Here is a 27,462-nt window from a genome sequence, read left to right as displayed (position 1 = left end):
CCACGTGGCGCCCGTGGCCGCCCGGCCCGTCCCGCTCGCCGCTGCCGCCGGACGGGGCGGGCCCGGCCCTGCCGCCGAGCGGGACCCGCGCTGCCCCGGGGCGGGGCCGGCCTGGGCTGTCCCGGCGCCGCTCCGCACGGCCGGACCCCGCTCCGCCCGCCAGCCCGGCCCCGGCCCCGGCCCCGGCCCCGCCGCCCATGGGGAGCGCGGCCCGGCGGCGGCCCGGCAGCAGGAGGCAGCGGGGAGGTTCCCCCGGCGGCCCCGCTCGCCCGTAGCCCGGCGGGGCATGCCCGGCCCCAGAATGCCGGCCTGGGGGATCCTGCCCGTCACGCTGCCTGCCTTCACCATCACCGGCATGTGGATCGTGTGAGTGCCGCGGGGTCGCCGCCAGGCCCCCACCCACGGGCGGCGGGGCCGGGGCCCGGGCTGTGGGATACTGAGGGTCGGGGGTTGGAGGATGCTCCAGAGTGGGATGCCGCGGGGTGGGATGCAGCGGGCAGGGGGTTGCGGGGCGCCGCTTGCCCCGGTCATGTTGGAGCACTTCTGGACACTCCCTGGCTCCCACACCTCCCTGAAGCCCCACGGCCGCCCTGCGTGGTCCCCGCGTCCCCTGCAGCAGCGCTGGCATGTGCCTCCCTGGCCTTACATCCCTGACACCCCATGGAATCGCGTGCCCCTGTCCGGGCGTGAGTGCGGCTGACGCTCAGGTGGCACGGGAACGGCGTTGGGAGCCACGCCACCAGCCCAGGTACTGCCGTGCCAGGGCTGTAGCCAGTGCATGGGCACCCATCCCATGTGGCGGGTGGATGGATAGATGGATGGATGGATGGATGGGCCTTGTGCTGGGAGTAGGGGCTGTGTCACTTGGGTGAGCAGTACTTGTCCACCCCACCAGTCTCCTTCTCGGGCCTTAGCATTGGTGGGTAGTGGATGAGCAACTTCTCCCAAAGGCACCAAGAGCTTCAATACAGGTGGTGGGACTTCCTGGGGTGTGGGATGGAGCAAATGTACCCCATACATGTGCAGGTCCCTCCAAGAGCTTCCCCCAGGTATAGCCTGTCCTCCTTAACAACAAAGCTGAATGTTGACCCTGGTGCTTGGAACTTATGCTGCAAGTTTTTTTCCTCTGACACCTTGCAAAGCATGGGCTGCCTGCTGTGAGTGGCCCTGGGGGGGCAGATGCTCCTCCAGCCCAAAGCAGCACAGGTGGGAGCTGCTGCTTATGGCCCTCGCAGCCAGAGCTACCCTGGCAGTGGCCCTTTTGGAGACCTGTGCTGGGAGGTAGCTGGGTGAAGGGTCTGCTCCTTGGTTTCCCCCAGCTTCCCTACTCTTTGCTTCTGTCCTGGGATCATCCTTTTTGCAGCCCAGCTGTTACGTGGCCAGCTCAGGAAGGAGGGGTGTTATACTGGTGTTGGGGCCTAATTTCAACCCGAGCTGTTCACAGCCTCCAGCGATTTGAACAGCATGGTGCCACCTGCTGCTGTGACTGCCAGGCCGGAGGACTCCTCGATAGCTGGGGGGGTCATTGGGCTGAGACCCCTAGGAGTGGAGCAGGAGGCATGTCATGAGCCCCTTGTTACACTGACTGACACACAGGGGTGACTCCACAGTGACGTGCTTGATGGAGCTGATCTGCCCAAAATGCTCTGCCAGCGCACTGGCTACTTTTTGATTTCTTTTAGCTCCATTGCTGGCCAGTCAGGGGCTGGGGGAAGCACCATTGGGTGGCACCCAGCATAGCGGTAGGCTGGTGGGGAGCACTGATGCCAGGCTGCGGGGGCTCTGTCCCCAGAGCCTGTGGAGCACAGCAGCACGGTGGGGAAGAGATCCCACAGAAGCAGCCGCACTGAACTGGAGCAGGAGGCAATTCCCAGCAGGAATAGGGGTACGAGGCAGGGGAAGATGGTCCCTGTAGTGGGTACAGCTTGGAGCGTGTGCTGGGTTCATGCACGTGTTTTTCTTTTTCCTGCTTTGTAAAGCTGGCAGTTACCACAGGATGAGTGCTGGTCCCTGGCAGGCAGTAAGGGCTTATGTCCTCTAGTTCCCAAGGCTGCTCTAGGTGCTGGCAGGGAATGGGGATGCAGGGAGGCGAGTGGCTGTGGTAACCCTATTGTTCTCTCCTCCAGATACGCCATGGCACTCTCCAACAACCACATCTGCCCTGTCCACAACTGGTAAGGCCTGGGGGGAGACAGGGGCTTTTTGGCACATCCGGGCTTGGTTAAAGACCTCATAATGCCAGGTCCTTCCAGACCTGTCCCACTTGAACTATGCCATGCTGTGCTAGAGCACTGGGTAGCTGAGGCACTCCCTGCACCATCACTGTGCTTAAGAGGGGTTGGGGATCAGGCTGGCCCTGGGAGGGGCTGGGGATGATGGGAGAGGTGGGAGCATTAAAGGGGCACAGAGCCACCTTCTCCCCCAGCAGACATGGTAGTGATGGGGCGCAAATGCCACAGGGCACACGCCTCCTGTCCAACCCACGAGTGACTTTTGGGAGCAGAACTGCCTGGGGACTAGCTGCTGTCAGGGCTGGGCTGCCCTCCCTCCTCTGCCCAGGCTCGCCTGCAGTAATGGCTGCTCTGGTGAACAGTCCAGCCTTGCTGCAAACCAGGCAGGGAGAAGGAGGCCATTGAAAAAACACAGCATGGAGAAAGTATGAAAATAAGTGGTCAGGGAATTACAGAGGGCTGTGTGTCTCCACGGAAAAGGTTGTGACTTGCTTGCTTGAGGCTAAATCTGGCAGTGCCAGGGGGATGGGATGGTCCTGCAGCACCCGGACACCCCATGGATAGAGCTGCCTGCAACACCCCCAGATGGGGGATGAGGCGTGGAAGAAACAAGGGCTGGGAAAAGAAACACTGTTTGGTCTCTTGGCAACTTCTTCTACAGGGTTTTTGGCTTGTAGCGTGGCCTTAAAAATCTGCCCAGAAGGATCCATGTTGGTTTAATTCCTGCTGGAGTGTTTGAAGAAGTGAAAAAAAAAAAACCTGCTGCCATTTCCTGCCTGATGGCTGATTCTGCCCTGGGAAGAATGTGTGTGTCGGGCTGTCTCTGCCGCACAGCCAGCCCTTAATGACGAATAATGCTTCCCGGCCTCGGGCTGCTTGCTTTAAACAAAATAATAATAAAAAAAACCCTCCCAAACCAAACACGGCCCCAAGAACAGCCTTTGAGCCTTTGAGAGGCAGTGGCAGTGGGGCTCCACGCCTCGCCTGGGTTTAGTGGTTGGAAAACAAAGCCACCAGTAAACTGAGGAGACTGAAAAAACATCAGAGCCCAGCCCAGCCCTTTCCAAAAAGGCTTTTTTAACCATGCAATTGCTGCCCTGTCAGAGGTGGTGGATGGTGAGCCTGGGCCAGGGTCAGGGCAGGACTGACACCCCACAGCTCCCACCCCTGCTGTGGGGCTGGGGGTGTCTGATGGGGCCCTCTGGGGCACAGGACTTTGCACTCCCTGCCTGTGGTGTGAACAGGGTGTCCCACTCAGCCATGCCAGGCAGAGGTGCTGGGTGCCTGGGTGATACTGCAGCAAAGAGGCACCCAAAAACCCACTTCCAGTGCATGACAGCTCGTGGGAGAGCTGTGAGGGTGAGGGCACATGTACCCCATGGTGGGAATTTGGTTAGGGTTGCAGGCAGCAGCTATGGTACAGGAAGGTGTGTCGGGCTGATAAGAGCTCGGGATGCCCAGACTCACGGGGTCTGTGGGTGCAGGAGGCACTCCCAGGATGCTGTGGTGGCTGCAGGCAGCAGAGAGCTGCTGGGACAGGGTGCACTGGGACTGCTCCGGGTGCACGGCTGGTGTGCCAGGCTCCAGGGCAACCTGGCAGCTGGCTCTGGTCATGTCCTTCCTCAAGCAGTGCCTCCCAGCTCCCTCCCTCCTTCCCAGGTTCGGTGGCACTGCCCCGGGGGTGTCTGTGGCTGTGGGGGCCATTTCCCAAAGAGCTTAGCATTCCAGCCCATCCCCTGCAAACCTGGGGCTGTTGGTGGCTGCATGCCTGGCTTTGCTGGTGCTTCCATCCTGGGGATGTGTGAGGGGACTGACAGGTGGATGCTTCTGCCCCACCCTGGCCTCTCCCTCTCAGGCAGGGGCTCTGGGTGAGCAGCAGGGCCAGCAGGCAGGGAACAGGCTGTGGAAACCCAGGGGTGACGCTACCTGTTGGGCAGTGGGTCACTCCCTGGAGGGGCTTGACCCCAGGTTGTGGGCACATCACTGGGGTTGGGCTGCACTCAGTGCAGAGCACTTTGACTGCCCTCATCGGGCAGGAGACAGGAGGGTCCTGGGCAGCATCTCTGCTCTCCTAACCTGTCCCTTTCTTCCTGGCAGGAGTTACAACCAGTCGTGTGGCATGGATGGCCCCAGCTCCTGCTGCACGCTGGATCACATCCCCCTTGTCAGGTGAGCAGCCACAGGGTGGGAGCACAGGTAGAGCTGCTCTGAGATCCCTCCAGGGCAGTCCAGGTGTCCTGGGGAGGGAGCCAAGGGCACCCCCCAGTGCCCCCTGTCTGGGGACTCCATGGGTCTTGTTTGTCCCCACAGCAAGTGTGGCACCCTGCCTCCTGAGAGCTGCTTCTTCAGCCTCATCTGCAGCCTGGGCTCCTTCATGGGTAAGTGCCTGCTGCTGGGGGAGCAGGGCTGGAGGGGCTGCCCTGCAGCACCCACCCCGGCACGGGCAGTAGTGGGATGAGGGGGCTGCAGACGGTGGCATGTGACGGGGCTGTTTCTTCCTCCTGCAGTCATCCTGGTGGGATTGCTGCGCTATGCCCACCTCTTGGAGCGTCTGGGACCATCCCTCCTCAACACCCTGGGGCTGGCCACTGGCTGGGTCTGCGCTGCTGGCCTCACCATGGTTGGCAACTTCCAGGTAAGGCATCTCCTCGGGAGTTGCCAGGGTAGGGGGGCAGGGGAGTGCCCTGGCTGCAGTGGGGCAGTGGCTGTGCTCAGCAGGGTAGGGTTTGGGATGGTGGTTTTGGTCCAGTGTCACATCCTTCCCATCTGTGCAGTGCCTCCCCTCCCCCAGTCCGTGCTGTACTTCCCAGGGTGCTGGGAGTTCTCTTTGTGTATTCATAGTTCAGGTCCAGATTAAGCTGCTGGGTTTAGTTTAACCCTTACCTGAGCCCCTCTGCACGGTCTGTCCCCTTCATGGACACGTGCAGGGACAGGGACATGCCGTTCGGGCTGCTGACGATCCTGCCCGGGGGTGACGCCAGGAAACTGTCGGGGCAGAGCCTGTGCTCGCAGGGAGCGGAGCAGGCCCAGGCTTGGCAGCACAGGCGGTGCTCAGCCCCTGCCTGCACTGCCAGGCACCAGCCTCCCGGCAGCTGCCTGAGGCAGACAGTCCCTCCTGCTTGGCGGGAGGCTGCTGCCGGCGCCAGCCCCGCAAGAAGCTTTGTGGGCTCCGATCCCCCTTGTGCCCCAGCCGTGGTGAGTGGTGCTGGGCTGTGACCCTCAGGAGGGAGTGCAGGCAGCCCCAGATGCTGCTCAGGGCAGAGGGCAGCCCCTTCCCCTGGGCACAGCAGGGCTGCTGGCCCATGGATAAAAGAAACAGGGCTCTTTGAGATCCCAGCAGTAGATGTTGGGTCCAAGCCTGCTCTCCAGCCAGGAGTCAGGCACAGGGTGAGCTGCCTGGACCTGCTCCTGACACTGTCTGCACCCCTTCTTGGGCAGTAGTCCAATCCCTGGAGCTGAGTCATGCTGTGACAGGGAGTGTGCCAGGGTGCTGGCACTGATGGTCTCTTCCCCACAGGTGGACCACGCCAAGGTGCTGCACTACATCGGGGCAGGGGTGGCCTTTCCCACCAGCATGCTGTTCCTGCTCCTGCAGTCCATCCTCACCTATCGCATGGCCAAAACCCGAGGGCAGTACTGGACCGGCCACTTACGTAGCATCCTCACCACTGTGGCCTTCTTCACCCTCGTCTTCAGTATCCTGCAGGGTGTGGGAAGAAGATCAGGGATGGGCTGGCAAAAGGTGGTCCTCAGAGTGGGGCATGCACCCCATATTCCCTACCCTTTGGTCTAGCAGTGAAGCATGGTGCCAGGAAAGGGGCTGGGCAGGGCACTGAGGGTGGGCAGCTCACTGCAGGTGTAGGCTAGAGGAGCAGCAGTATCAGGGCTGGGCAGGGGTTGAGGAGGGGAAGGGATGCTGGTGGGTGTCTCTTGGGGTGCTGGGATGCCCCAAACCAGCCCTGCCCTGGCTGCTACAGCCTAGCCACTGCTGCAGGCTCCAGTCACACACCACACAGGTCTGGTTAATTGTTGGGGTTTTTATTAGGACAAAGGTATTTTGAGCTCTTGGCAATACAAAGTCCATCTGGGTTACCTCTCTGACCAAAGCTGAGTACAAAAACGCTCTGTGCAGGCACCAGGTGGGTGCATGGCAGCACCTCTGCCAGCCAGGGCTTCTGGGCACCCACCAGCCAACCTGCCTGTAGGATGAGGAAGGGCTTGGTGAGCAGATACTGGGGTCTGCAAACACCTTACTAGGGAGGGAGGGCATGGCATCAGGTGGACTGCAGCTCAAAGAACGGTCCCAAGTGTGTGGCTGCGGACTAAGGAGCTTATTTGGGACTGAGGTTAGGGATAAATTGGGAAACAAGGCAGTGGTTATTGGGCAGGAAGGGGAAAAAGCATACAGTGTTCATAGGTCCCAAAGAGGCTGGCTGGGGTCTGGCTGAGTCAGGCAGTGCAAGAGGAGCCTGGGGGTGCTGGTGGGCCTGGCACATATCAGAGGGTCTTGCTCTGTCACCACAGCAGGCAGGCAGGCTGGGAAGCAAGCAGGGAGCTGGGAAGGGCAGGAGTGCTGCAGGGCCATGCCAGCTGGGAGGGACAGGAAGGGCATGTAAGGACAAGGAAGACAGGACTGGTACCCATCTGCTGTGGCCCTCCTGCTCTTTAAGCTCTGGAAACTGGCAGTGGGAAGGCAGCGGGCAGCAGTGTGGACAGTGTGGGGAAAGGGCTGGGATCTCTCCTGATGGGCTGGGGGGAGTGAGCAGAGGGCTCTACACTGTGCAGGTCAGGTCCCTGCCTCTGCAGCTCTCCCAGATCTTGGTCTCACTTGCACAAGGCATGGTACTGCTGGAGGCTTCACCTGGAGGGCTGGGGGATGTACATGCCTCCTCCCCTCACCCGCAGTAGCTCTTGCAATATATTTCCCTAGTGGGGAGGAGAGAAGGATAAAGAAGCTCTGGCAGGGGTAGGACCTGGAAAAGTGGGAGCAGGCCCCCCCTGTGGGGTGGGCTAGCCTGCAGCACAGGACAGGAGGTGCTGCAGGGCTGGGATGTAACAGTCCAAACCCTATTACCAAGGTTGATTTTTATCATATTTGACTGCATCATGTGGGAGGATGGGGACCATCAGCCTGATTTTAGGAAGAGGCAAGGACCGTGGGGAAGGTAAGGCATTTGGGCACCTGGCTTGCACTGAGACCTGCAGCCTGAATTCCTCGTGCCCTGGCCTCTTCAGAAAGTGCCAGCCTGGCATCAGTGCCTTGATTTACCAAGGCTGGGTTGGGCATGTGTGCCACTGCCTCACCCATGCCAGGGCCCTCCTGGTGCTTGGGGAAGCATGTGGGGGTTTCTGGGTTTTAGGAGTGGCAATGTGTTTCCTGCAGAGGGTGGGCACTCACAGCCACCCTACCATGTAGTGGCAGTGGGACATGGTCCTTCATGGGGTAGTTGGAGTTCAGCTGTGCTTTCCTTGACTGGGATACCCTCAGGTGGTGTGTTCTTCATCCAGGAGAGCTTCGTGCTGCAGCATGTGGCTGCCTTATGTGAGTGGATGTTCATTATTGATGTCCTGGTCTTCTACGGCACGTTCACCTTTGAGTTTGGGGCCATCTCCACAGACACCTTCCTGGTCCTGCTGAAAGCCAGCCGGGCCCCCAAAAGTTACAAAGGCGAGAGCAGCTTGTCTAGCACAGCCCACATCCACAGCCATGTGGAGGGCCTGGCTATGGCCTGACCTCTACAGGAGGCAGCTCACAGAAGAGACCCCAAATTGGGCTCTGAGAGTGACTCCCCACCTTGAATGTCTCTGAAACTCCAGCTGCCTTGTGTGTGTGTATTTGTGTGTGTGTGTCTGTGTGTCTCTGTGTGTGTGTATGTGGGCCTGCAGTGCCCTCCACTCTAAGCAGGGGCTTTGTCCAGGGCTCCTCTGGCAGCTGCTGCCCCTGCAGGAGCTGTCCCCTCCCTGCCCACAGGGTTTGGGGTCACTGCTGGGGCACGGGGATGCCAACCTGGTGCTATCAACAGAGCCAGGATCTGCCTCTGAGCCTCTGGGGTGTCCTGGTGTGAGTCAGGGGCTGCTGATGGTAGTCATATAGAGGCTCCCTTCCGTAAGGGACATGGAGGAACAGGGTGGTCACCTTCCCCTCACCATGCAAGCCTGATGTGCTGGAAGGGGAGGAGACCTCTGTTCTTCCCTCCTCCACAGGGATAAGGCTCAGCAGAGCAAGCCTTCCAGCTGGCTGCTGTGACTGTCAGAGGAGCCAAAAACCCAGAGTGCCTTTTTCCTTCCTTGGAAAGTGACTGCACTGCCAGTCTGTCTGCAACCCCAGTGAGGATGGCAACAGGGGGTCTCTCCCTGCCTGCCTTCCCTGGTAGGGGTGGTGCCTCACTCTGCTGCAGGATGACACCAGCAGCCCCAGCTGGACTGTGCTGACCCCCTGTGCCAGGGCTCTCACTGCTCAGGGCCTTCCATGCCTTCAGTCAATGACCTTCCCCCCATTTTTTCAGCTTTGAGAACTGCTGAGGCAGGTTTCACCTCTCGGGTCACGGCATTCCCGTGCTCCCAGCTAGTTTGGGAAATGAGTCTCTGAATTTACCATCATACGGGGGATGTCCTGCAGGTCACTGTGCCTGCAGAGAAGTGGACTTCCCCTCTGTACTGCTGCCAGCTGAAGCTGTCCCAGGGAGCCCAGACGTAGAAAAGGGAAGCACTTCTGTAGGAACAGTGGAAGCATGTGCCCCATTCTTCTGGGACTCCCAAATCCATCCTCTGGTGCCTTGGCCAGTGCCTGCCTGGCAGGAGCCCATCCCACTCAGCTGCAGCGACCTTGGGCTGAGGTGCAGCCTGGGGTGTCCTGGGCAGGGGGTGGGGTGTCGAGGGGTGTGAGTGCCGTGTGTGTATGTATAGATCTACAAATATGTATATATATATATATATACACATACTTATATATATATATATAAAAAATTTTCTTGTCCCTGGAGAGGGGCATTTGCTGCTGCTGCTGCTGTGCGCATTGATCAAGTTGGGCTTTCCTATTTGCCCACCTTTTCCAAACCAGCCTGTAAATCCACCAGTATATGTAGTTCAAAGAGGAGCATTTCTGACTTTTGTATCTAATATATTTTTAAAAAAGTATATATAAAGACAACAGTGAATTTACAATAATAAAAATGAAAATCAGCCATGGGTGAGGCAGATGGTCCTTCCCTGCTGGGGTAGCAGCTGGCTTTAGGAATGGGGTGAAGGGTCCTGCCCTCTCCTTGGGGGACAGCCAAGAGCCTGGGACTCGGTTCCCTGATCCGAGTGCCAGGCAGGTGGGGGATCGGCGGTGTGGCCGGGATGGAGCAGCCTGGAGTTGCCAGTCCCTTCGGGGGACCCCCGGCCTGCCCTCCCGCTCGCTCCGCCGGGCGGAGCCGGGCCTGGGAAGCCCCGGGAGGCGGAGTCGGGTCGGGACTTTCCCGGTACCGCGGCGGGGGCGCGGCGGCCGGCCTGAGGCTGGGGTGAAGGTAAGCGGCCGGGCGGGGTGGGGGTCCTCGGGGGTGCCGGGGGGATTCGCCCGAGGGGCGGCGGGCAGGGCTACCCGCTCCAGGGGAGAACGGTTCCCAGGGAAAGGGAGCTGAGCGGTCCAGAGGTTTAAAGTTCCTGTGCTAGGGCTGCCCGTCTCAGCGGAAGGGTCCTGGGCTCCCTCTCGCTCCAGCAGCCGCGCCGGTCCCTGGCTGCCTCTGGGCCGACAGTGGGGCTAGCTGGGGTACGGAATGTTGGGAAGATAAAGGTTGGAGAGACAGTTGCTCTCTTGGAGGGGACAGGAGACAGCAAGTCCCAGCGCTGGCGCTTACACCCTTTTCCCTGCCGGTTGGGAAGTTCCTTATTTCTGTGTTGCCAGTGGGTTCTGCCCCATCCTGCAGCTCTCCCTGTTGCATGCTGAGCCCTGCCTGCGTTGGAGCAGGGCTGGCTTGCTGCCCACTCGGAGGGGAACAGATCCGTGCCCGCAGGCTGGGCAAGCTCTAGCCCAAATGGAGCCGTGAGCACCAACACGGTAGTGGTACTGTGGGCAGGGTGGAAGCTGCAGAGAGTGAGAGGCAGCGAACGCCGGGCTGACGCTGGGAGGGGTTCTCTGAGGGCACACGGATAGACAGCTGGATTAATGGTTCATAACAACAGCAAAGGAGCTGATTTGCAGGCCCTAGAGGAGAAAACCAGAAGATCGGTGGGTGGCTGGGGCTTACCAAAACCAACTTGATAGCCACAATGGGAGTAAAGGCATTTTAAGCAGAGAGATACAAACGGCTTCAGTGCTCAAAGGCAGGCTGTCAGGAGGGGAAGGCTTGGACAGCTTTCACGGAGAAGGGATTTCTCTCTGCTATGCTTGCTGGTCAAGGACTTGGTTTCCAGGAAGGGTCTCAGAGCAAAGTCACTGTGAACACGATATGAGACTCAGCAGCCTCTTGCCAGTTGCTGTTGTGACTCCAGGGATGAAACAGAGCACAGGATTTGTTCAGAAAGCAAGGTCAAGTATTTAGGGCCATTGTTTGCAGGTGTTAGCAGACTCCAGGGAAATCAAAATGCAAAGGGAAGAGTATGTTAGAGGAGCAGCCAGCTGAGTGGCTGGAACATGTCAGCTGTGCATTAGCACAGTTTAGAGCAGAGCTGCACTCGTGCTGCCTCCTGCATTTCTGGAGCACCCTTTCCCATGGCTGCTAAACACTCCTGCCTCAGATAGGCTGACGTATGTTTCCCTCCTGCCTGTGGGGCATCAGCTCTGCAAGTCAGCCGACTGTCATGAGAGGGAAGAAAATAGCACCTGCATTACTAGGTCACGTTCAAGGAGCTGCAGGCATGGAAGAATGGGTTTTACTTGCACTGCTTGCCAAAGGCTGGCCCTTAATTGAAGCAGTCTGGCTGGCACAGAAAGGCTGTGCCATCTGGCAAGGGCGCTGTGGCAATGCTGCACTCTGGGGCAGGGAGCTGGTGCTGCTCTGGACAGTGCCTTGCAGCTGGATTACTGCTCTTTTCCCCCATTCCCAGCAATGCCTAGAGAATCCCTCCTGAAGCCTAGGAAGGTGTGAAGATGGGGAGGAATTAGCCAAGCAAATGGAGTCTGCAGTTCCAGCCCATGCTCCAGGTCAGATGTGTTGGCTAGCACAGAGCAGAGGTTGCTACTAATAGAGGAAGGAGAGACAGGTTCCCTTCTGGGATGTGTGGGGGATAAAAGCTCGGTGTGTTACGCTTCTAGGGGAAACCCCAAGTCCTGGGGGCCAGAAGGGCATGGCTGCTTGCCACAGGAGGCAGGACTTTACCTTGAGAGCAGGTCTGAGGTTGCCTGACGTTGTTTTTCCGGGAACAAGGAAGCAGGTGGTGACACCATCTCTGCTCAGCAAGCAAGGTGGGCTTCCTCCAGCACACACTGTGCAAGTGTGCAGGAATACGGCCAGCAACCTCCATAGGGAGCCAGAGCTGTGTGGGCTGGGGGGACACAGACACGACTCCATGACATTCCTTAGTCATGCTGTTCACTGCAACAAGCAGAAGTGTTCTGGGCAGCAACGAGTGAGCTGTGAAAACCCCTCAAGAGGAGATGGAGCTGATGCCAGTGGAGAAGGGACCTGTGCTGTTCAAGGGGCACAGTCTGTTCTTATCCAGCAGCTTCAGGCATGGGTTCCCCCACTAGGCTCAGTAGGCAGGGTTCAAGGTGGCTATTCCCAGCACACTGAGGAAGTATGTTTGTCCCATTTTTCACCTCTCTGGAAAATCTGTGCCAGCAGGCAGGAATGGCTGGCTGGTGGTAGCAGGCTGAAGCTGTCCTGGTGGGATGACCAGTGGGATCCCAACAGCAGGCAGTGTGTGCTGCTTCCCACTGGCCAGCAGGGAGTTGCGTCCATGTTCTTAGGCCTTTGGAAGCCCCTGCAGAATGGCAGAAGGAAGGTCCCCACCTCATTTTGTAGTGCTGGATGTCTGCCTTCACCTACCTTGCAACCTCCCCTGCACTTGCAGGTCCCTCAGACCCCACATCCCAGGCTGCACAGCTGTGTGGGGTGCATCTCTGGGCTCAGGTGGCAGGCCAACTGGGGAAAACCTCAGGCCTGGGGTCACAGGACAGCCCCTTTGGAAGACTTGAGTGGCTGAAAGATCTCCTTGAAAAGTCTCTGTTCAGCTTCTGAAGAATATTCTGAAGAATATGAGTCACGCCCGGATTGAACAATCCCCTTCCTTCCCCTCTTCTCCCACACATTCAAAATCCCCTGAGTAGGACCTGCAGCAACCACTGATTCAGAAAATCATGGTATGAGGGCACCGTGGAGTCAGATACGTTTTTTTTTCCTCTTCATTGGCTAGTGAGAAGAAATGTGGAGCGTGTGCCTGTGGGCTCTCCCCTGATCCTGCCCCTTTGCTAGAAGTCGCCGGTGGTTTTCTGTGGTGAGGCAGACCTAGATCCCAGCGGAACTCTTGTCTGTGGTACTGGCAGTCCCTGTGGCAATGCTGGGGCTGGACGGGTTGCTGAGACCAGCCTCTTCCTCCCCGGTGAGTAGGAGGGTGTGAGCCTTGTGGGCGGCAGGGAAGGGCCCCAGCCGCTGGCAGTGCCTTGCTGGGGTCGGGGGGAAGCATGCAGTGTTGAGAGCTGGGGCGGTGGGAGATGCTTCCACAGAGAGCTCTGGGGCTGTCGCTTCCACTTTGAAGCCAGATGTTCCCAGGTGGGAAGGAGGGAATGGGAACACGGATAGCGAATGCCTCTCTCAGGCCACCTCCGCGGGAAGGCTGCAGAGGCTGCTGTGTAAGTGGAACTCGGGGGAGAGGGAAAGCATCCCTTTGATGCTTTGGGTGCCTGGCAAAGGGCTGCAGACTCTGCTTCGGTCTGCAGAGTCCTAGAGAGATTCCCCTGGCCAGGGGGGAGCCAGAGGGCTTGGGGACAGCACTTTCGGGCGACTGCTGTGGAGTCCATAAGGGCTTGGAGGAGACATCCCTGTGCGGGAGACACATCCCTGTGCGGGGCGGGATGGTGTGGGGTGGGGACCTTGGGGGACTCAGGAGCTGCTGCGGGGCTTTATGGCGCAGGCGGGTGTTTTCAGCCGTGCTGCACTGCAGGTCTTGCTGGGGAAGGGCTGATGGCAGCGCAGCGCGGACTGGCAACCGTAGCGGGACAGGCGGCCGGGGACGATGGGGGGCAAATCCCTTCGTGTTCCCGGGGGGAAAATTCGGCACATCTGGCGCCCCGGGGCTGCCAGGCAGCGCCCGCGCGAGAATGGCCGGGGGAGGCGGGCGGAGTGCTCCGGGATTTCCAGCACGCCCGGGGCTCCGAGTCCAAAATCCCCGGGCGAGGAGGGGACAGCCCGCCCCATCGCCCCGGGCAGCCGCCGGCGGGCGCAGGAGCAGCCGGGCCGAGCAGAGCCCCGCTCCGAGCCGGGCTGGGCCGGGCCCCGTGTCCCGTGTCCCGTGTGTGTCCCCTGTCCCGTGCCCCGGGCCGGCTCGGGCCGTGCCCCGGCCGCTGCGGGGCGGGGCGGGCCGGTGACGCGCGGTCCCGTCATTTCCCGGCTCGGCGGGGTTTCTAGGGACTTTCCGGAGCGGCGGTGCCTTCCTGCAGCCCCGCTCCCCGCTCAACCCCCCTCTCCCCTCAGGCTGGCGGCAGGCCCCGCGCCGACATGGACGAGCAGTTCCAACCCGTGAGTGTGGCTCGGATCGGATCCGATCGGCCCGGGGGGAGTCGCTGCCTGGTCCCGAAACCGGAGCTGGGCAGGGAGCAGTGGCCGATCCCCGGGTGGGGTGGGAGGTGGGAGGGTCTGTGTCAGCCTCCAGGGTGGGCACTGACGGGTCTGCGCCTGCCCACCTCTCTTCCCAGGGAGGGACAGGGGATTTGTGCCTGTCCCCATGGGGGTCTGTGCGAGGCTGCCGTCACCCACCCAGGGTGGGAGATGGGGGTCTGTGCCAGACCCCCAGGGTAGTTGGGGATTCCAGCCCCAACACAGCTCATCACACTCATCTTCTCTCCCATCACCTAGTGCCTGGATGGGATTGACTACGATGACTTCAGTTTTGGCTCCCACATGATGGAGCAGAAGGAGCCCCTGATGGAGACAGGTGAGAGCCCTTCTGGCTGTACCCTTCCAGGGGTCCCCAGCTGCAGTGGAGTTTCCCAGCAGGCTGACTCACGCCTCTTAGTTCCCAGCAGCGCCACAGGCTTTGTCCTTACTGGCCCCACTGTGGGCTGGCTAGGAATCCTTGCCCCGTGCCACCAGGATGGGGTTTGTTCCATCTGGCCCTGCTGTTCAGTCTCCCAGGGACTGCCAGGTTGGGCTGTAACCTGCCGGGGGTTCCCTGCTCCCCAAGTGACAGAGTATCCTCTAGCCCTCCTCTCTTTTTCCTGCTGCTCTGGCTGCTGTTCCCAGCTGGGCTGTGACAGCACAGGGGTTGGGGGCTCTGAGGACTCCCATGGGACAGACAGGGGTCACATCATCTTCAGTGCTGTCTCGATACCTTCAGCATCCTTACTGAGAACATGCCCTTTGGTTATCCCATATTTCTCATTGGTATCTGTCCTTTTTGTCCTCCAGTGGAAGGTCCCTACCTTGTCATTATTGAGCAGCCAAAGCAGGTAAGGATGTCACGCAGGTAAAGACAGGTATAATTATCACCTCATGCTGTCATGGCATCAGCCTTTGGCCACCCTTAGCTGACCCCCTCTTTGCCTCCTGCAGCGCGGTTTCCGGTTTCGGTACGGCTGCGAGGGCCCTTCCCATGGGGGGCTGCCGGGAGCATCCAGTGAGAAGGGGCGCAAGACCTATCCCACTGTCAAGGTGAGTGCTGCCATGGGAAGAAGATGGAGCAGTTTCTTCAGCCAGTAGTGCATGAGCATCAGGAGGGAGCCTTGAAGGAAGGACAGGAAATTTATAAGCTCTGTGTGTCGCATGACGCTGAAGGGATGGGAAGGCTGCGGCAGGAGGGGTGGTGGCCTTGAGGAGGGATAACAGGGATTTGTAGAGTCCTGCAGGCTCCTGGCTTACTGTACCTGACCCCCATCTCCTTTCTTCCTGCAGATCTGTAACTACACAGGGATGGCCCGGATCGAGGTAGACCTGGTGACGCACAGTGACCCTCCCCGTGTCCATGCCCACAGCCTGGTGGGCAAGCAGTGCAATGAGGCCGGCAACTGTGTCACGATCGTGGGACCCAAGGACATGACAGCTCAGTATGTGCAAGGAGGACCCAGGGTGGCCGGTTACCAGTGTGAGGTGGCTGTGGGTGCTGCCTGCAGCTTACAAGAGGGGGACAAGATAGGGGTTAGTGCACCCTGGAGCTGGGTTTGCTGGATGAGGTCAGGAGTGTGCTTAGACAAGTTCATTGTTACAGCTCTGTCCCCGGACCATTTTGCCTGTCTCTGGGTTTTGACATATGCAGCTTATTTTGGACTTTTGTCCTTGGGGTTGTAGCTCCCCAGCTTTGCAGATGACTTTTGAAGCCAGCCTGAGTCATGGGGTTATTCTACAACTGCTGCCGTTGGTCTTTATATCCAGCCCTGACTCAGCTTGGTCCCATTTGCATCCCTCTGGCCTTCAGTCCTCCTGGTCTTGTCTTTGTCAGCCCTTTGGACTTGTCATCTGTGGGAGCCCAGAGTTTCTGGGGCTCCTTTCGTCTCCTCTCCTCTGTGGTTGCTTCTCTTCTGGCCCACACACATTGATTCCCTGCCTGAGTGGCATTGCTCTGTGCTGAGTGTCTTTCCAGCTGCAGGAGTCTGTGCTCCTTTGGGCTTGCTTCTCCCGGCCTTGATGCTCCCAGATCCCAGCAGGGCCCCTCTTTTCCAGGTTCAGCAACCTGGGTGTGCTCCATGTCACCAAGAAGAATATGATGGAGATCATGAAGGAAAAGCTGAAGCAGCAGAAGATGCGCAACAGGAGCCATCTGCTGACGGGTGAGGGCAGCCTGGGGACTCAGTGGGCCTCAGCACCATGGGCTGACAGCTGGGGGCTGCATGGGGATTAGCATGGGGCTGGGGTGGGTGGCAGGGGGACCTGGAGCACTATCCCCCCATCCATCCTGACCGTTATCCCTGTGCCCTGGCAGAAGTGGAGCTGCGTGAGATTGAGCTGGAGGCGAAGGAGCTGAAGAAGGTGATGGACCTGAGTATTGTGCGGTTGCGCTTCACTGCCTACCTCCGCGACAGCAGTGGGAACTTCACGCTGGCCCTCCAACCTGTCATCTCAGACCCCATCCATGACAGCAGTGAGCATGGGGCCAGTCTGTGAAAGGGATGGGGCAGGCGGGGTTAAGGAGTTCTGCACAATGACTTCCAACACCTCTTTCTCGGCAGAGTCCCCCGGAGCTTCCAACCTGAAGATCTCACGGATGGATAAGACAGCAGGCTCCGTGCGGGGAGGAGATGAAGTCTATTTGCTGTGTGATAAGGTTCAGAAAGGTAAAAGCCATTCTTTTCAGACAAAACCTTCTAGAGGGGCTATGGCAGGAGAGATCCAGGGCCTGTGGGTGGCCAGGGGTCTGTGTCCCTGGAGCCTGTTGGGGCAAGGACACAGGCAGTGCCAATGCCACTTCTCTCCCCAGATGACATTGAGGTGCGTTTCTATGAGGATGATGAGAACGGCTGGCAGGCCTTTGGGGATTTTTCTCCCACGGATGTGCACAAGCAGGTACAGGGGAGGTGGGGAGTGTCCTGCTCTGCTCTGAGGCAGATGAATGTCCTGTGGGAGGAGGGAGCCCTGTCCCCAGCTCCAGGGATGAGCAGGACCTCATGTCCATCATGTCCTGCCCACAGTATGCCATCGTCTTCCGCACACCCCCCTACCACAAGCCCAAGATCGACCGTCCCGTCACAGTCTTCCTGCAGCTGAAGCGGAAGCGAGGAGGAGATGTGAGCGACTCCAAGCAGTTCACCTACTACCCGGTGGTGGAAGGTGAGCACCCCCAAGGCAGGCTGGCATGTCCCCTGCTGCCGGGGCTGCCCCTCACCCTGCTGCTCCTCTCTCCCCACAGATAAGGAAGAAGTGGAGAGGAAGCGCAAGAAAGTCCTGCCTCAGTTTCCTCAGCACTTTGGTGGTGGCTCACACATGGGGGGTGCCGGCGGGGGGGCTGGGGGCTTCGGCTCTGGAGGAGGTGAGTGGGGACGCCTCTTCCCTCTCCTTGCTCTGGTGGCTGAGGCCTGGCCTTGGGGGCTCCGTGCTGCTCACTCGTCCTCTGCCTTGCCCCACAGGTGGGAGCCTCAGCTTCCCATACTCTCCTGGTCTGACCTACAACAGCATCTACTCACCGGGCCCCCACCCAGTGGGCAGCTACCAGGGGGGTGTGCATATGAAGTGCCCAGAGGCAGAGGGGCCTGGGAGCGACAGGCAGGCACCTGCAGAAGAGAGCACGTACTGCAAGGAGCTGCAGAAGCATGGTAGGAGGGCCTGAGCTTGAGGGAGGGCTGGGGGACATCACTCAGGAGAGGAGGCATGGATTTGGGACATTTGGGGTTGGGTGCAGATGAGTTTTGAAGCGACCTGGTGAATGCAGAAGGGGATGGGGCTGCTGCTCCTGAAGGTGACATCCTGCTTTGCCCCCCCAGCCCAGCTGTGCCAGCTATGGATGCTGGCACTAGCCCGCCGCAATGCCCATGCCTTGCTCGACTACTCGGTCACCGCCGACCCCCGCATGCTGCTGGCAGTTCAGCGACACCTGGCCGCATCACAGGATGAGAACGGAGACACGTGAGCACACAAGGGGACCTTGTTGGCTGTCAGAGCCATTTTGGGGGCTCGGGGGGTGGCAGGGAGTACCTGGAAAAGCATGGAGCTGAGCTAGGGGCTATCCTTCTCTCTACAGGCCTTTGCACCTAGCTATTATCCATGAACAGACAGCTGTGATCAAGCAGCTGATCGACGTCATTGTTGGCATCCCCAGCCAGCAGATCATCAACATCTCTAACAACCTCCAACAGGTACATGATTTTCAGAGCAGCCACTTTTTCTCTACCTGGGAGTAGTACCTCCTGTTTTCCAACCCCGGGGGCTCTGTTGCTGCTCCTGCTGAGGGGAGGCTGCAGACCTGAACAAGTTGCAGCTACTGGAGAGAATGGTGGGGCAGGACTTGGCTCCTCATGTGAGCACTGCTGAGGATGTGCTGCTGTCTTGCAGACGCCACTGCATCTGGCAGTCATCACCAAGCAGCCCCAAGTGGTCCAGCTCCTGCTGCAAGCCCGCGCCGACCCAACCTTGCTGGACCGCTATGGGAATTCCCTGCTGCACCTGGCACTCCAGGCTGGCGATGAAGAGATGCTGAGGACACTGCTGGCTCACCTGGGCTCAGCTGCTCCTTATCTGCTCCGCCTGCCCAATTTCCACGGTGAGTGAGGCTGGGGGATGGTGGACCCCAGTGGTGCCATCATGGGCTTGGCCAGAAGGCTGCTGAGCCTATCCCCTTCTTGCAGGCTTCCTGCCTGTGCATTTGGCCGTGAAGGCAAAGAGTATGGCTTGCCTGGACCTGCTGGTCAGAACGGGAGCAGATGTGAATGCAGTGGAGAGGCAAAGTGGGAGGACTCCACTGCACCTGGCTGTGGAGATGGAGAACCTGAACATGGCCACCCACCTGGTGAAGAAGGTAATGGGGCAGCTGGTGTGGTAGTGGGACAGGGATGGGGTGCAGCCTCCTACCAGCTCCTGGCAGAAGTGGGGGCTCCCCTGAGGCGTTGGGGTGACAGGCTGTAGAAGGAACAGTGCCCAGGCAGCCCATCCTCATGGCCTCACACCTTTCTTAGCTGGGAGCTGACGTCAACAGCCGGACTTTCGCTGGGAACACCCCCTTGCACTTGGCCGCTGGCCTGGGCTCCCCCACCCTCACCAAACTGCTCCTCAAAGCAGGTAAGGCACTACCCTCCCTCCTTTCCCTTCCCTCCCTATAGCCCTGGCTGCCAGTGCTGGGTGGTGCCAGGCACAAAGTCAGACCCCTGGGCCTACTTTGCCTTCTGGGTGTTCATGCCACCGTTTCCGGACAGGGGCAGATGTTTTGTGTGAGAATGACGAGCCCATGAGCCTGTCCTCATCGGAGGCCAGCAGCGACACAGACACTGACCCTGAGGAGCAGGAGCTGGCCATGGAGCTGGGGGAGCCAGCCCTGGCTGCAGAGCACAGCACCAACCTCAAGCTCCCCACGCAGGGGCACTGGCAGGCAGGGCACAGGCAGCGCCGCTGCCACACGTCCCTGGACCTGACTCGGAGCCAAAAGGTGTGTGGCATGGCGGCACAAACTCCCTGGGGAATGTTTCTGTGCAGGCCAGGGCATGGATGGGGCAGAGTACCAGGAGATGCTCCTGTGAGGATGCCTGTGCTCCTCTGTCTCCTGCAGAGATCCATGGCGTGTGGAGGCGGTGGGGTATCTGGGCAGTGCTTTGGGGGATGCTGACATCCGTGTCTGTCTGCAGGTGCGGGAGATCCTGCTGCAGGCCTCCCAGCAGGGGCCTGAGGCAGAACTGCCCACTGCCCCCCAGCCAGGTGAGCAGCCCCTTTCCCTACCTCTCAAAAGCATCACACCCAGCCAGGGTAACACCCTTCCGGCAGCAAGGATGGGCAGCATGTGATGTGAGCACCTCTCACACAGGAAAGGTCCTGTCACTGGACAATGAGGCACTGCAGGGGCTGGAGCAGCTGCTGAACCAGGACTGCAGTGGGTCAGACTGGATCGAGCTGGCCAAGCGCCTGGGGCTCTGCAGCCTCGTGGAGACCTACAAGGACACCCCCTCGCCCAGCGTCAGCCTCCTGCGCAGTTACGAGGTCAGTGCCTGGCTGGAGTGCCCCTGTCCCCCCTGCCTGTCTGGCTATCAGCCTTGCTCAGTGCCCTCTCTCTGCAGCTGGCAGGCGGCAGCCTGGGGGGACTGCTGGAGGCGCTGGACTCCATGGGGCTCCAAAACGCTGTGAGGATGCTCCACAAAAGCGAGGCACTGGAAAAGCTGCAAAGCACAGGTACACAGAGTGAGGGCTGGGGCTGGGTGGCAGGGAGTGTCTCTGCTACCTCCCTGTTGCCCTATCGCTAAAAGCACCCGGGGATTGCTTTGCAGAGCTGAAGGAAGACAGTGCCTACGGCAGCGAGTCAGTGGAGGAGGAGCAGGCACCCACACTGGCCCTGAAGCCGGGGAGGGAGCTGGCCCCCAGCCAGCAGCCACAGGTGCACTGAAGAGTCAGCCAGCAGCCCCTGTGACCACACAAGGAGCTGCACTGCCCTCTGCCTTGCTCACACAAGTGCCTTCTGGACTTGGGGTCCGGCTGCCTGGACTCAGGGGGACGGGATGCAGCCAGCTCCTGCCCATCTCTGCTCTTATTTAATGGTCCCTCTTCTGAATAAACGGACACAGTTCCATTAGTCTTTACCCTCCCTCTGTCCAGCCCCATCTGTGTGAGCTGGTGGGCACTAACAGCCCTGAACCCTGCCTGGGTTTGGAAGGCTGGCAGCAAGGAGACAGCTGCCAGCCCCTCCTCAGCATCCCTCTGTGCTGGGGCTGTCCCCAGCCATGGGGAAGAAACCACAGCACAGCCAAGAAGTTAAGAGCGAGTTTTACTTCAGTAACTGAGAGAAGAAGCTGTACAAAGGTTTTTTTTCCCCCCCCACCCCCCAAGCCACCTGGGGCAAGGGTGGATTTTTTTTTCTTTTTTTTCTTTTTTTTTTTTTTTTTTGCAATAGACTCAAAAGAGCAGAATAAAAATTTTTGACACATTCGCAAAGTCAGTGCTGAAACCAGCCAGGTCCCAGGCGGCTGAGAACTGCGTGTGTGCCAGCCCCTGGTCACAGCCCTTCACTGTGCCCAGACCCCTTTATGGAAAATCCTGCAGCCATGCTCCCATCACTTGAACCTTGCTCTGGAGAAGCATCCTTCAGCCCACTCTGGAGTGGTGGGGGATGCCCCAGCCTGCCCCTCACCTTGGCAAGGAGGGAGCATGTGGCTGAGAAAAGGGCTGCACCACTGCTGCTGCAGCATGAGGACTGCAGCACTGCAGACCAGGCTTTGCTGGCAGCCTCCGAGGCCCCAGCCATGCGTTGGAAAAGAGGTGGGGGAAGAAAAGCTAGCTCGAGCCTGTGCTGGACCCATAGGGCAGTGGGGACCCCTGTATGAACCCTGGCTCCAGGGGTCACCACCCCATGGGGAGTACTTACACACTGCTGCCCACCATGTCCAGGTGTGACACTCACAGCCAGGTGCTGCAAACAGGGCCAGTCCAGGCAGCCAGCAGTGGGGGATGGAAAATGGGGGTCATGAAGCACCAGTGCATCAGCCTCCCATGCAGCCACAAGTGCAGCAATGGGTGCTGCCATCCCAAGGCTGCCTTCTTGGTACTGGCAGCCACAGGGCTGTCTCCCCGAAGGGTTGCTGGTGCTGAAATGGGGCTGGGGAGCAGGCAGCAGCAGCAGTATACACAGTAGCCCACCCTCAGCTTGCTGCAGGGTGGCGGTGGGGAGCTGGATCTCCCCATGAGTCCTTTTAAAAACCTCTTTCCCCCAGAGTGCAGTGCCTACAGGATATGGCTGGGTTTGTGGTTTTGTTTTTTTCTAAACAATTCCCAAAAAGCATCAAAAGTAGCCCCAAAAAAAACCTCCCTGGTGGTCAGCTCGATCTGGTACTAAAAAGTGCAAAACTGTATCACAAAAACTGTTCAAAAGTTGTAAGAAAGCGGGGAGGGTGCAGAGGTGACTGAGGTGGCTGGGAGGGGACCAGATGCCATTGCCCTGGCTTCCCTGGCCACCAGCCCCAGGAGGGGGGACAGGCTAGGGCTGGCCCCCTCCCATCTACCCCCATGGCACGATGGAGCTGGAGAAGCAGCCGCTGGCTTTGTTTTGCTGCATTGCTGTCTTTTTTTTTTTAACCATTGAAGAATTGAGCCCAGAGGGTAGATTTCAGTTGCTCCCCCTCCCCAGGGCAGCAAGAGTAGGTTCTGCAGCCAAGTGCAGGATAAGGAAGGGCAGGAACAAGTCTGATGGGGCCAGGCAGCTCCTGCAGGCAAGGACGGGACCGTCCCTCTCTGCCACTGTCTCTGGCGGAGGGGCCATGGCCCTGCACGGCTGGTACTGGCGGCTGCAGAAGGGCTGTCAGCCCCTCCAGCTCGTGCCGCAGACAGATGGACACATGCAGGGTCTCGGCAGGCACACGGCCTCCACCCCTGTGCCAGGGGGACAGGAACAGAGCTGCAGAGCAGGCAGCTGAGGCCCCTCACTTACGACTTCTGGGGGTGGCCAGGGGGCTGGCGGCCAGCGCGCTCTGAGATGTTGCGCTTCACCTTGGTGGTCGTGCTGGAGGGCTCTGCGTTGAGCGAGGGGCTGGAGTGGGACTTTTTCAGGCCATCGTCCTCCCCACCCGCTGTGTCAAAGAGGGTGGACTCAAATGCTGCCAGGTCCTCGGAGCCAGCCTTCAGCTTGGCCCGCAGCAGCATGGCATAGGTGCCATAACGGGATTTCTGGGAAGCACAGTGCAGCAGTGAGAGAGGTTGGCAAGCTGGGTAATATCCCATGGGCAGCATCCCTATGCAGGGGATGCTTGTGGTCCCTCCAACCCAGCTAGCATCCCAGGGCAGAGGAATGCTCATGGTCCTAGACCATGGCAGTGGCAGTGTAATTCAGCTGACGGGATGGGTTGATCCCATCACTGAGGACAGCCAAACAGGCAGGGGCAGAGGGCCTGAGGGCAGAGTGGGACATCTTTCATCTCACCTCAAATTCCAGGTACTCTTCTTTCTGCTTTAGCTCCTCATACTCCTTGCCTTTCACCTTCTTCTCAGGCAGTGAGGAACGATGCTCCAGCAGCTCTGCTGACATTGTCTTGAACTTGGCCTCATGGTTCTTCACCTGCTCCTCCTAGAGAAAGGTAGCACCATGTCAGTGCCCTGCTCTGTCCCACTGGTATTGTCAGCTGGCCAGGGACAGAACAGGTTTTTCCCCTTCTCAGAGCAGCCAGGATCTCAGCTTCTGCTTCTGGGTTGTTTTTTTCTTTTTAATGGCAGGCAAAGTCACAGGCTCTTGGGGGCAATCTGCTCTCACCTCGTAGGGGGGCTGACTGCAGTCTTAAAGCCGAAGAATTTAATCCCTCTAAAACTAGGCTGGTGATTTTTAAATCCTTTCTGCTCTATGAATAACTGCCCTGGCATGCACGAGTGCCAGCTAATCCCCCCAGCCAGTTGCCTTTCAAGGTCCCTGGCAGGACCTTGCAAGTTGTGATGTGGGACCATGTTTTCCTCCATGTTCTGACCATCACCTTACTCCAGCTCCACTGCCAGGAACAAGACCTCATTGTCTACTCCCAATCTCAGTACCCCTTTTCTCTGTCTCCCCCTTGGCCCTTCACCTCGCCGAGGAGGCAGCTGGGCGCATGGCACCACACAGATTCCTTCACAGGGGCAAGTGCCACTGGCAGATCTGGGAGTTTGTCCCAGGCTCACCATTGCCCCACACCATGGCCCACCTGAGACAGCCTGGTGCAGGAGCTGGGCAGCAGTGGGCGGCTGAACTTCTTCTGGGAGCCAATGGCAGCAGGGAAGGGGGGCGCAGAGAACATGGCTGCCACCACGTTGATGCGTGTGATCCACGAGTGCATCTGTTCGGGGTTCCTGAGAAAAAAGGCCAAAATACAGATGGGCTACATGTGTCAAAGACAGAGGGATCTGCTCTGCAGACAAGATCTGAGTCCCCCAGGCCTGATCCTGGTCAGCCATGGCATCTAACCTGAGCCCAGCAGGGTAGGAAAAAGAGGAGCTGGACACCAGGTCCCTCTCCTTCCAAAAAGGGCCAGGACAGGATAGAGCAAGGGGGCCCTAAGCCCCATCCCACCCTACACTCAAGTCAGAGGAACCCCTGTACCCCAGCATGGGGCCTAGCCAGGGGTCCTGAAGGACTCACTGTGCTTGGAAAAGGAAGACTCTCCAGTCAGCTGTCCTGAGGTAGAAGACATTGGGTCGTTTGCTGTAGTCAGATGCCCGCGTGGCAAGCGAATGGTGGATGCTAATAGCATTCTTCAGTTCCTCTTCTGCCAGTGCCTTCCCTGGCTTATACTCCTCCTGCGAATCATGGGGTGTTTCAGAGCCAGCTCAGGGATGCACCCCACCATGAGTCAGCTCTGTGAGGTTTCAGGAACTTCAGACCAGCGCTGGCTCTGGCAGGGCTTGGAGATCACCCTCCACCAGGCAGCTGCGGACTCTGCTTCCAGCTCATCCTACACGCCTGGAGAGAGGCTGCATAACCTAGGGGCACTGGCTTGGCAACAACACGGGGGCTGTTCCTCACTGCCCCCAGCTCCCTGCGTGTGTGCCTGCAGGCAACTGGATGTGCAGCCCAACCCCCCACTCAGGGCGAACACCCTGGTGCCCCTCTGTGCCCAGCCAGTACCCAAGCACCCTGGAAACGGAGATGCCTCCAGGTCCCCAAGCAATGGCTCAGGCCTGCAGGGTGCTGAGTCTGCTTAGGGCAGGCTTTGCAATGCTGTGTGCTGGAGCCCCTCTCTCACTGCTGTGGAGACTGCTGTGACCCACCCTCTGGACTGGGGACAATTCCTCTCCCTGGTGGGGATCTGTGTTGCCCTGCTGCCTACCTTCTGCAGGTAGAGAATCATCCCCTTCAGGATGGCGTGGAAGGGCTTCCAGCCGCGCTTCCCTCGGGGTGCTGCCGGGGAGGAGAGAGCAGCTCAGACATCAGCCTCAGAATCGCGCGGGGGGAAAGGCGCCCCCCCATCCTCCTGCAGCCAGCCCTGCCACGACGCACGTCACCCCACCCCCGGGACGGGCAGCACGCCAGGACTGTCCCCGCGCACCTGAGCCCGTGCCGGCCGCGTGGCTGGCAGATGGTGCTGCTGGCAGGGGGGCCGCTGTCGCCTCCCGGGGCCAGCGCCGTGCTGCGCTCCCCACTGCGTTCCCCGCCTCGCTGCTTGTGCTTGGCTTCACCACTGCCTCCCTGCTCAGGGATGGGGATGAGGTGGTGCCGCCTGCCAGGTAATGCTGGCTTTGAAGGGCGGCTGCATCTAATCAGATATAAGCAGCATTAGATGGCCAGGGCTTAGATGGGATTTTATGAGAAATACAGAGAACATGCCTGGCAGTGGCCAACCAGCTGCAGCCCGCTGTCTGCCTTGTCTATCACACCACAGGACACCTCCTTCATCCATAGGATCCTGTGGCAGGGGTGCAACCCCCAGAGATACCTCCCTACCACCCTGCCTGCCCCTTTCCCAGCACTGTGGGCAGGGGCTTCACTTCCTGCCTGCTCAGCATCTGCACAGTCCTCATGGTGGGTGCAGATGGGCAGGGAGAGGCTTTCCAGCTCCCTAGCCTGAGGGCTGAATTATGCCTTGGACAGCCAGACAGATAGGGCACTGATGCTGGAGACTGTCACGATGCTACAGTTGGACATCACATTGTGACTCCAGCCCTGCTTCCCGTTCTGGAGTTCACTGGTGCCCTCTTGCCCCAGGTGCCTTCCATGGGCTCCCCAGGCACCTACTTTTCTTGCAGTCAGGATCAGCGTGGATCTTGCGGACTAACAGCCCATGCTTGTAAGTGGCAATGCTGGAGTCTTGGGAAAAGTCCAGAAAGGGGTTACTGCAGCTGCTGATGCGCTTGATGGACTTCGGGTTGGGATCTGCCAGCTCCGAGAGGGACTTTCTCAGCTCCTCCTCATCTCTGCCAATCAGATTTGGATGGGGAAAGAGTTTGTTACCTTTCTGGGGACAGCAAATACCAAGCTCCCCACTGGTCAGTGTCACTTTTAGGCCTGGCTTCTGAAAGGGAAGCCAGGAGCAGCAGGCCAGGATGAACAGTCTTCCACCAGCACTGGTGAGCATCCCAAACCTAGCCATGCCCATGTGCTCCTGTCCCTCAAGACAGCTGAGGTGCTGCCTGATCCCTTGAAAGACAAGGTATTGGGCTTTTGTTGCCAATTCAATGTGGGACTCCTGCCTGCCCCAGGGACTGAGGTGCCTTTTTTTTGGGCAGGGGTGTGACAGATGCCAGCTAGGCTGATGAGCCAGGAGCCATGGAGCAGTAGTACCCCAGGACTTGGCCCTACCACAGCCCCCCAGTCCACAGTGTACAGGCTTACAGGTCCCCAGCTGGTAGGAAGGAAGGTATAGCATGGAATGCTCCCACAAGGAGAGACCCAGGCTCTGGTCCCCACACTTTAAGGGTGTCAGCCAGATTACAGGGCCCAAAGCCAGAAGCAGAGGGGTGCAGGGAGGCTGTGGTGGGAAGGCCTCGGGCAGTACATCCAAGGACGGGAGCAGGTGTGGGCAGGATGTAGGCAGCCCTCTCCCACCGGGTCACTCACTATGGGCAGGCTGGAGCGGTGCTGCTCCCCCCACCCGCAGGAAGATGTGGGAGCCCAGAGCTGCTGCCTCCCCACTCCCTCAGCCGCTTGCTGCTAATTAAACCCCTCAGCATCTGCCGGCGTCTCCATGGCAGCGGTCGAGCGCATCGCTCAGCACTGGGTAGCACCGGTCTGATTAATCCCTGCAGCGCAGGCGCTGCCGCTCCCGCTGCTGGAGATGGCAGCTGTGGGCGAGGGTGCAGGCACCCTGTGGGGCCCCGGCATAGCCACAGCGCCTCCAGAGCCTGCCTATTCCCTCCCTGGGCACAGCCACCAAGGTGCAAATCCATGTCAAAGCTGCAAGAAGCCGGCCTCAGGTGGCTTTCCCCCAGCATGCTGGAGAAGGGACCCCCATGGCAGTGCTGAGGGCAGCCAGGGCTACATTGCCTGCACCCCAGCCCAGCCCATCCCGAGCTCCCTCTCCTTCCCTCATCCTCACAGGGGCAGGCACCTGCCCTGCAGGGCCATGGCTTGTGCAGCCTCTGGGGCTGGGTGGACTCACTGCCCACCCAGTGCCAGGCAGCAGCATCCCCTGCAGGGGTACTTACATGGCCCACTGCAGCTTCTCGTTCTTGATGGAACCGTACAGTGCCTGCAGAGAGAAGAGTGGGGTGTCAGCAGGAGAGTGGTGCCAAGCTGGGGGTCTGCTCTGGGGAACAGAGGAGGCATACCAGACTGGTTCAGAGGCACTGGAGATTAAGGTAACCCCATGTCAGTTTGTTCTAGTCCAGCCCTGTCCTGGCTAGGCTAGCCAGCTGACCTTGATTTAGGATTACAGACACCTTCTCCTAGGGACCATGGGACCTACAACCCCCCACACACCCTAGGCACAATATTGGGGATGACCCTGGCATTTTCCCCTCTCCCACCCTTCGTCTCTACCTGCCTGTGACAGTGCCACACTGTTAGCAGCATAATGGTGAGG

The 27,462-nt window shown here is 59.4% G+C and overlaps 3 protein-coding genes across 8 annotated transcripts in view; 2 read left to right on the top strand and 1 right to left on the bottom strand.

Moving 5' to 3' along the window:
* The first annotated feature begins 86 nt into the window (after positions 1-86).
* TMEM150A (transmembrane protein 150A) lies at positions 87-9,415 on the top strand. 2 transcript variants are annotated; one of them, XM_085065430.1, is made up of 7 exons: positions 87-366; positions 2,127-2,174; positions 4,329-4,400; positions 4,542-4,609; positions 4,739-4,866; positions 5,749-5,926; positions 7,720-9,415. In XM_085065430.1, the coding sequence occupies exons 1-7, from the start codon at positions 287-289 to the stop codon at positions 7,962-7,964; spliced, it is 819 nt and encodes a 272-aa protein (XP_084921556.1). In that variant the 5' UTR covers positions 87-286; the 3' UTR covers positions 7,965-9,415. The 2 variants fall into 2 exon arrangements, with proteins under 2 accessions (XP_084921556.1, XP_084921557.1); XM_085065431.1 differs by lacking the exon at positions 87-366 and adding an exon at positions 490-748.
* A 225-nt stretch (positions 9,416-9,640) lies between these two features.
* On the top strand, positions 9,641-20,564 carry NFKB2 (nuclear factor kappa B subunit 2). 3 transcript variants are annotated; one of them, XM_085065409.1, is made up of 25 exons: positions 9,641-9,739; positions 12,567-12,752; positions 12,877-13,002; positions 13,844-13,888; positions 14,225-14,303; positions 14,777-14,817; positions 14,921-15,019; positions 15,260-15,411; positions 16,025-16,131; positions 16,284-16,442; positions 16,531-16,635; positions 16,779-16,864; positions 16,990-17,128; positions 17,208-17,327; positions 17,425-17,610; positions 17,779-17,920; positions 18,036-18,150; positions 18,347-18,554; positions 18,640-18,809; positions 18,967-19,069; positions 19,204-19,433; positions 19,630-19,699; positions 19,806-19,978; positions 20,056-20,167; positions 20,263-20,564. In XM_085065409.1, exons 3-25 carry the CDS (start codon positions 12,913-12,915, stop codon positions 20,376-20,378), a joined length of 2,847 nt encoding a protein of 948 aa, XP_084921535.1. In that variant the 5' UTR covers positions 9,641-9,739; positions 12,567-12,752; positions 12,877-12,912; the 3' UTR covers positions 20,379-20,564. The 3 variants fall into 3 exon arrangements, with proteins under 3 accessions (XP_084921535.1, XP_084921536.1, XP_084921537.1); XM_085065410.1 differs by lacking the exon at positions 12,877-13,002; XM_085065411.1 differs by lacking the exons at positions 12,877-13,002; positions 13,844-13,888.
* A 179-nt stretch (positions 20,565-20,743) lies between these two features.
* PSD (pleckstrin and Sec7 domain containing) overlaps positions 20,744-27,462 on the bottom strand; it is a 46,462-nt gene continuing 39,743 nt past the window's right edge. For all 3 annotated transcript variants that reach the window (XM_085065405.1, XM_085065408.1, XM_085065407.1), the window contains 7 exons: positions 27,086-27,129; positions 25,677-25,855; positions 24,772-24,842; positions 24,084-24,241; positions 23,650-23,794; positions 22,902-23,045; positions 20,744-22,648 (listed from right to left, as the gene is read on the bottom strand). In XM_085065405.1, the coding sequence (XP_084921531.1) occupies positions 22,409-22,648; positions 22,902-23,045; positions 23,650-23,794; positions 24,084-24,241; positions 24,772-24,842; positions 25,677-25,855; positions 27,086-27,129 (981 nt within the window). In that variant the 3' untranslated portion in view covers positions 20,744-22,408. The remainder of the gene's footprint in view (positions 22,649-22,901; positions 23,046-23,649; positions 23,795-24,083; positions 24,242-24,771; positions 24,843-25,676; positions 25,856-27,085; positions 27,130-27,462) is intronic.

This window comes from Lichenostomus cassidix, chromosome 6 (assembly GCF_008360975.1).
Source record: "Lichenostomus cassidix isolate B80296 chromosome 6, HeHo_3.0, whole genome shotgun sequence".
Lineage (NCBI taxonomy): Eukaryota > Metazoa > Chordata > Aves > Passeriformes > Meliphagidae > Lichenostomus > Lichenostomus cassidix.
Note: the sequence above shows the minus strand (reverse complement) of the source record. Positions and strands in the feature narration are given on the sequence as shown.

Bases quoted from the DNA above. Each gene is read 5' to 3' on its own strand.
- TMEM150A (XM_085065431.1), top strand. From the start codon at position 627: ATGTGCCTCCCTGGCCTTACATCCCTGACACCCCATGGAATCGCGTGC. The intron at 2,175-4,328 runs GTAAGGCCTGGG...TCTTCCTGGCAG, and splicing joins ATCTGCCCTGTCCACAACTG to GAGTTACAACCAGTCGTGTG. The intron at 4,401-4,541 runs GTGAGCAGCCAC...TTGTCCCCACAG, and splicing joins GATCACATCCCCCTTGTCAG to CAAGTGTGGCACCCTGCCTC.
- NFKB2 (XM_085065409.1), top strand. From the start codon at position 12,913: ATGTTCCCAGGTGGGAAGGAGGGAATGGGAACACGGATAGCGAATGCC. The intron at 14,304-14,776 runs GTGAGAGCCCTT...TTTGTCCTCCAG, and splicing joins GGAGCCCCTGATGGAGACAG to TGGAAGGTCCCTACCTTGTC. The intron at 19,700-19,805 runs GTGAGCAGCCCC...CCTCTCACACAG, and splicing joins GCCCACTGCCCCCCAGCCAG to GAAAGGTCCTGTCACTGGAC.